Source organism: Ailuropoda melanoleuca, chromosome 10 (genome assembly GCF_002007445.2).
Source record: "Ailuropoda melanoleuca isolate Jingjing chromosome 10, ASM200744v2, whole genome shotgun sequence".
In the NCBI taxonomy this organism is placed as follows: Eukaryota; Metazoa; Chordata; class Mammalia; order Carnivora; family Ursidae; genus Ailuropoda; species Ailuropoda melanoleuca.
Genome location: NC_048227.1, coordinates 1,678,297 through 1,684,190, shown reverse-complemented (window position 1 = coordinate 1,684,190; position 5,894 = coordinate 1,678,297). Strand labels below are relative to the sequence as shown.

Sequence of the window (5,894 nt, the reverse complement as noted above, 5' to 3'; positions counted from 1 at the left end):
TGACATTGGGGGGGTGCCTGCAGGGCTGGGCCAGCCACAGGGGGCCTCGCTGACCCTCTCTCCATTCCCCGGCCCCATGTGGGCCTTTCAGGTCGCTGCCGGGGAGAGCTTTAGCTGCTTCTGGCCCCCGCCCATTGTGGAAGTGGTTCCAAAGCCCAGGTCCGGCAAGACCACAGCCTGGCCAGGGGTCCGCTCACGCCAGGTACAAGGGCCGCCGTGCACGCGCATGGAGGCCCAGAGCCTGCTTCATCCAGGTGGGCCGTTTGGGGGTCTCCAGGCCGGCCATGGACCAACCAGGCTCACACCCCTGCCCTCTTGAGGTCCCCTTGGCTACCTGCAAACTCCCACTGCCCAGATGGGGAGGCTGAGATGCAAAGACGGATGGGCCTGCCCGAATCAGGGGTCCCTCAGGCCTCCTCACCCCAGACCAGGGCCCTCGTGCAGGCAGAGTACTTGGGCTTTCTGTCCAGAGAATCTGGGGGATAAGCCCCACTCGAAGGCCAGCTGATGCCTGGCTAGGGCTCTAGGCAGCTGACTCCCAAGGTCCCTCTACTAGTGCCCCTGCTGACCCCAAAGTAAGGTGACAATGGCCCAGCTTCCTGTGTCCAGCCAGGGCTATGGCTGCCTGGGCCCCCTCCCCCACTGAGGGGACAGGCACAGGGGGCAGAGGTCAGCACGGCAGAGCAGGACTGCTGAGAGCAGTGCACAGCTGGGAAGACTGAGGCCCAGAGGCTACTAGCTCAGGCGTTCTCTGGAGCCTGACTGCCAGGCCCAGGACCCCAGGGACAGGGGACAGGACCCAGGACAGGGAGGTGGGGAGGCACAGCTAGGCTTCACCTCCTGCTGGCCAACTGTAGCAGGGCCTCCCTTCTCCGTGGTCCTTGTGGGGAGACAGGTGTGAGGGGTCTGCAGCCTGTGAACCCCAGGATGGCCAGGCTGGGTTGGGACAGGGCTCTGCAAGGTAGGCCAGGTGGGAGCCAGGACACCACCGCAAGAAGGCTCCTCAGGCAGCAAGTCCGCTGCTCAGCGCTGCCCCCTGCAGGCCCCACCAGCCCTGCCCGTGCGCATGGGGACCACAGTGCCCCACACCACCAATGGGCCATCAGGCCATCTCTGCGTCCCTCCCTGGCCTTAGCTTCACCCCCCTCGCCAAGACTGGCCTCCACATGGGGGAGGCCAAGCAAGAATGATGGGGTTACAGGCAACTGGGTTACCCCTGGGGCCTGGGTGTGCGGATGAGCGCCCATCCCCAAGATGCACTGGGCAGGGAAACAGCAGGGGCCGAGCCACACACACGACACTTGCACACGACAGCTCTCACATGCATGGGCTCACGTGTCCACAGACAGCTGCGTGCACAGCCACAAGATCCCGCGCTCACCACACACCCACACTCCCATCGCACGCTCGCCCGCACATTCACCGCACGCAGCAGCCCCAGTGCTCCAGGGGCCCAGCCTGGCTCCCCTTTGGGCCAGCTCCTTGGACAGTCCATCCAGGCGGCCCCACAGCTGCCCCGAGAGCCTGTAGAGATCCTGCCCCTCTCCCCTACACACTCCGTGGGGTCCCCAGGCTGCCTCCTCCCCAGCTCAGCTGAGAGGGGCTGAGGCGGCAGGCCAGGAGGGACCTTGGGGTGTGGGAAAGGCCCTCCCCCACTCCATCAGCCAGAGCCAGGAATGCGCTGACCACAGCCCCAGCCTAATCCCAGCACAGTGCCCCATGGGGCCAGCTGAGCCAGCTGGAGCAGGGCAGCCCGGGAGGCTGGGCTGGGCTGGGGGGGACACAGGGCTGGCCCCCAGAAGGCCCAGGCAGTGTTGGTAGGCCTGCCGTCCCCTACCACCCCCAACTTGAGCAATGATGAAGGTTTGGGTTCCTGGCAGCCCGGAAGAAGCTGCTGGGGGTGGGAGGCAGAAGTGCTTTCCTAGGACCCTAAAAAGTGGAGTGGGGGTGGGGAGGAGGCCAGTGCCAGCCACCCTGTCTCTGGTGCTTGAATGGCACACTTGCTGATAATGGGGGGAGAAGTGGTGGGTAGGGAGGGGCAAAGCAGCCTGTCGGCTGTCCCAGGGGTGGGGCTCCCGTGCCCCGCCCAGCCCAGCCTGCCCACCCACCTATATGCCCCAGCTCGTGCTCCGCACCTGCAGAAGCTGGCGAGATGGCGCTGCAGGTGGGTGAGAAGGGAGCAGGCCCAGGCGGGGGCTCCCCAAATTCCCCAGGCCTGCAGACTGAGAGGGCATGGGGTGGAGGACGTCTACCACCCTGCCATGAAGGGAACGCCTCTCAGAGGGCCAGGGTCCTGGGGAAGAGCCCGCGCTGCGGGTGAGAGTGGCTGGGGCCCCCTGGACAAGTGGGGTACACTCTGCTGCCCTTTTGCATGCAGTTTGAAGCCTTCTGTGCAGGGGGCCTGGCCCCTGGCTGGAGCCTGCTCGTCCAGGGACACTCTGATTCTGGAGAGGACAAGTAAGGGTCACCGCCCTCCCCACGGGCCCCCTCTCAGCCTTGGGCGGGGTGACTCTCCAGTCATTTGCTGTCCCACAACCCCCCATGACGCCCTGCAGGTTTGAGATCAACTTCCTGTCCGAGGCGGGGGACATTGCCTTCCACGTCAAGCCCCGGTTCTCCAGCGCCACCATGGTGGGCAACACCTTCCAGGGGGGCCGCTGGGGCCAGGAGGAGGTGTCCAGTGTCTTCCCGCTGGTGCTGGGGGAGCCCTTCGAGGTGACGGGGGCAGCGGAGGGGATGCCGCGGGGGGCCGGATTGGGGTACTATGAGGGCACTGGGGCTATCCCGCAGCTTTGTGGGAAGGACGCTGTGTCCCCGCACACTGTGGATGGAGTCTTACTCTGGGTGCAGGTAGGGGCACCCCTCAGAGGGGGGAAGGGGATGTCCGTCTGGCTGCGGCTCAGAGCTCCCATCTGGGGCGGGCCTGCATGACGGGGGATTCCATGTGGTGAGGGGCCCGGGCTCCTGTCCCCAGATGGAGGTCAGCTCGGATGCAGAGCACTTCCACGTCCATGCCCAGGAGCACAAAGTGCTACAGTTCGCACACCGCCACAGGCCGCTGGCGGCCATCACCCGGGTGCAGGTGCTGAGCGACCACCGCCTGGCCCAGGTGGAGCTGGCCAGGAGGGACCTGAGCTGGTGGTAACGTACCTGCGCCCCCCACCTCACCCCTGCTGCACCGGGGACCTGGCCATACATCCTTATCCCCGGGACCATCAGGCCCCAGCAGCCCGGGATGGGGGCCCTGCTTCGTCCTCTGCAAACCTGAGGGAGCAGGGCCGACTGTCCACGTCCCACCCCCGAGGCTGGGCTGGGGTCTGGGCCGGGGCCGGGGCTGAGGCAGGTGTCTTGGATGCCTGCAGGGATGGGGGCCACTGAGCTGTGCCTGAAGTCCCTGGAGGGAGCCTCGGCCATCAACCATCCCTTGTCCAGTGGAACCCATGCTGGGGGAGCGGAGGGGAGTGGTCTGTGGTTCTGGCCCCTCCCATTCTAGCTCTACCTTCAATAAAGTTTGAGCAGGCTGCAGGGGCTTGGCTGCTATGGGGGGACCGGATGGGGTGAGGTGGGGTGATGGATGCAGCCCTAGATCTCCCCACTAGAGATGGGGGTGGGGTCTTCCCCGAGACCTGTGTGCCCTGGGGATGGTCTGACCCCTCGCCTCTTCCCCTCGTTCCCTGGGAGGGGAGTGGTGTCAGACCATATCGGGTGTTGGGCGGCTCCTGGCCAGCTGCCCTTGCCAGACCCCTGGGCACAGCCCCTCTGGCTCAGCCCTTGGGGGAGCATCCTGCCCAGTCCAGGACTGTCCGCTGGGAGGTCCCGAAGCCTCCTCGCCCTGCTTCCTGTTGGGTGGAAGGAAGAAGTCTTTCCTGTTTCTCCTCGTCCCACCTGGAAGTGAGACGTGCTCCCAGCCCTGCTGTGCGTGTGCGCGCGTGTGCTCATGTGCATGTGTCTGTGTGTGTGTGTGTGAGTAGTGGGGGCAGGGTGGGTGTAGAGGAAGGGAGGGAGCCCTGGAAATCTCGTCTGGGGACAGTGAGCGCAGCTGGCAGCCTCCCAGTGCTGGCTTCAACCTTCAGCTGCTCTATCTACCAGTCATCTGTCTGTCCTTCTATCTACCTATCGTCCTGTTTATCTGTCTGTCTTGATGAAAGTGGTGATGTCACAGCTCAGGATGAGGGTCACCGAGGATTTAGCCTAACGAGTGAGTGTCTTAAGGAAAAGGGGCAGGTGAGTGTAGCAGAGAGGAGGGCTGAGCAGGTAAGGCCCTGGAATCTGGAGCCTGCGGCCCGGGTCTGAGTTCCAGTCCTGCTGCCCGGAGGTGTGACCTTGGGCCAGTTCCTGAGCTTCTGGGGACGAGTGGAGCCCTCAGCTCGGGAGCGGATTTGGGCAAAGCATCAGATGGCCGGCTGGTGCGTGTCACCTGCTGTGCAATTCCAGATACAACACGCATCTGGCTTCTGAGGTTTTACAGACAGGGAAACTGAGGCTAGGCTGCAGAAGTCAGCCACAGGGTGGGGCCCGCTGCCCTCCTGAGCCGAGGGGCTATCTCAGCACCCCCACCCCCAGGTGAGACAATGGCGGCCCCAGACTCCAGCAGTGCGCCTTCCTTCCTGTCTCCGTGCACTTCCCTGCTGGTGTCCACAGCCCAGCTGGCCCAGGAGCCCCTTCCCGCCCTGCCCCCGCCTGTGGGAGGCCTGGTCTTTTGTGTCAACGGGGAGGCTGGGGGCTGGCAGGCTGGCCTGTACCCTGGGAAGGCCTGGGGTGGAGGGAAGGGGGTTGCCCACACCACGTGGGGCAGGGGGGCGCTCCGGCCTGTGTCTGTGATCCAGCCAGGCTGCTTCTGCTCTTGGGGACTCTGAGCCCCACAATGGGGGTGTCCCTGCTCGAGGTGCCAGGCCCCTGCTGCTCTGTGACTTGAGCTGGCGGCTCACCCTCTCTAGACTTCAGTTTCCCTATAGACCAGAGGCTCCCGTCATGGTGAAGTCTGTCTTCCCAATAGCCATGCAAGGTGGGAGGGCAAAAAAAGTAACATTAGATGTCAGACTTTCTTTTCCCTGGGGTTGGGGGGCACCGAGCGTGGGGATGGCCTGTGGCTCGGAGTCGGACTCACTGTCTCTGAGTTTTGCTGGGCTCGACACAAGGACCAGGCCCGCACCGTCTCCCAAGAACTCAGCCAGGTATGGAGAGTAACACTCGTCCTGCAGATGTGAATGGGCTCAGAGAGGTTAAGTAACTCGAGGAGTTACAGCAAATGAGGGATGGAGCCAAAAATCCAGGCCTGACAGATCCCGCACACATGTGTGCACGCGCACGCACACCCGTCCCTCAACCGCTGGCCCTGAGCTGAGTCAGCTTCAAATCAGCCCAGTTACAAGCTGCCAGGGGGCAGTTCAGACCACAGGGGCATCAGAGCTACTGCATTCCTGGGCCTCAGTCTTCCCTTCTGTGAAAAGGGGCTCAGGGAGCTACGAGATCAGAGGGTCCTGCCGTAGGGGTGGTACGTCTTGTGATGTCCCCTTCCGTGACTCCCCGGGCCCTCAGCACACAGTGTGGGTGCCTCTCTGGAACCGTGTCCCAGCTCAGCACTGCAGCCCCGTGGCTGGTCCCTCGGCTGACACCTCCTCCAGAAAGCCCTCCCCGACCTCCAGCTGGGCTTGCACCCTCTGCTGGCCTCTACTCCCCACCCCCATCACACTGACTCTTCTGGAGGTCAGGGACCAGGTCTTCCCCCTTTGGCTTCATCTGTCCCGTTGCTTGTCCGCCTCCCTTCCAATCCTAGAATGCACAGAGCCATTTCTGCCCCAGGGCCTTGGCACCTGCCCCTCCCTGCCGTTTTTCCCCAGCATTCAGCCTGGCTCGCTCCTTCCCACTACTCATCCCCACTAGCAAGTGGTGGT

General features: G+C 64.1%; 1 protein-coding gene across 1 annotated transcript; it reads left to right on the top strand.

Annotated features, from left to right (window-relative positions):
- The first annotated feature begins 2,152 nt into the window (after positions 1 to 2,152).
- GRIFIN (galectin-related inter-fiber protein) lies at positions 2,153 to 3,145 on the top strand. Its single transcript, XM_019792962.1, has 4 exons — positions 2,153 to 2,168; positions 2,346 to 2,457; positions 2,556 to 2,715; positions 2,975 to 3,145. Exons 1-4 carry the CDS (start codon positions 2,153 to 2,155, stop codon positions 3,143 to 3,145), a joined length of 459 nt encoding a protein of 152 aa, XP_019648521.1.
- Positions 3,146 to 5,894: the final 2,749 nt, after the last annotated feature.

Excerpts from the sequence above, each read along its gene's own strand:
- GRIFIN (XM_019792962.1), top strand. Across the intron at positions 2,458-2,555 it reads TCTGATTCTGGAGAGGACAA|GTTTGAGATCAACTTCCTGT; the intron begins GTAAGGGTCACC and ends GACGCCCTGCAG. Across the intron at positions 2,716-2,974 it reads TGCTGGGGGAGCCCTTCGAG|ATGGAGGTCAGCTCGGATGC; the intron begins GTGACGGGGGCA and ends TCCTGTCCCCAG.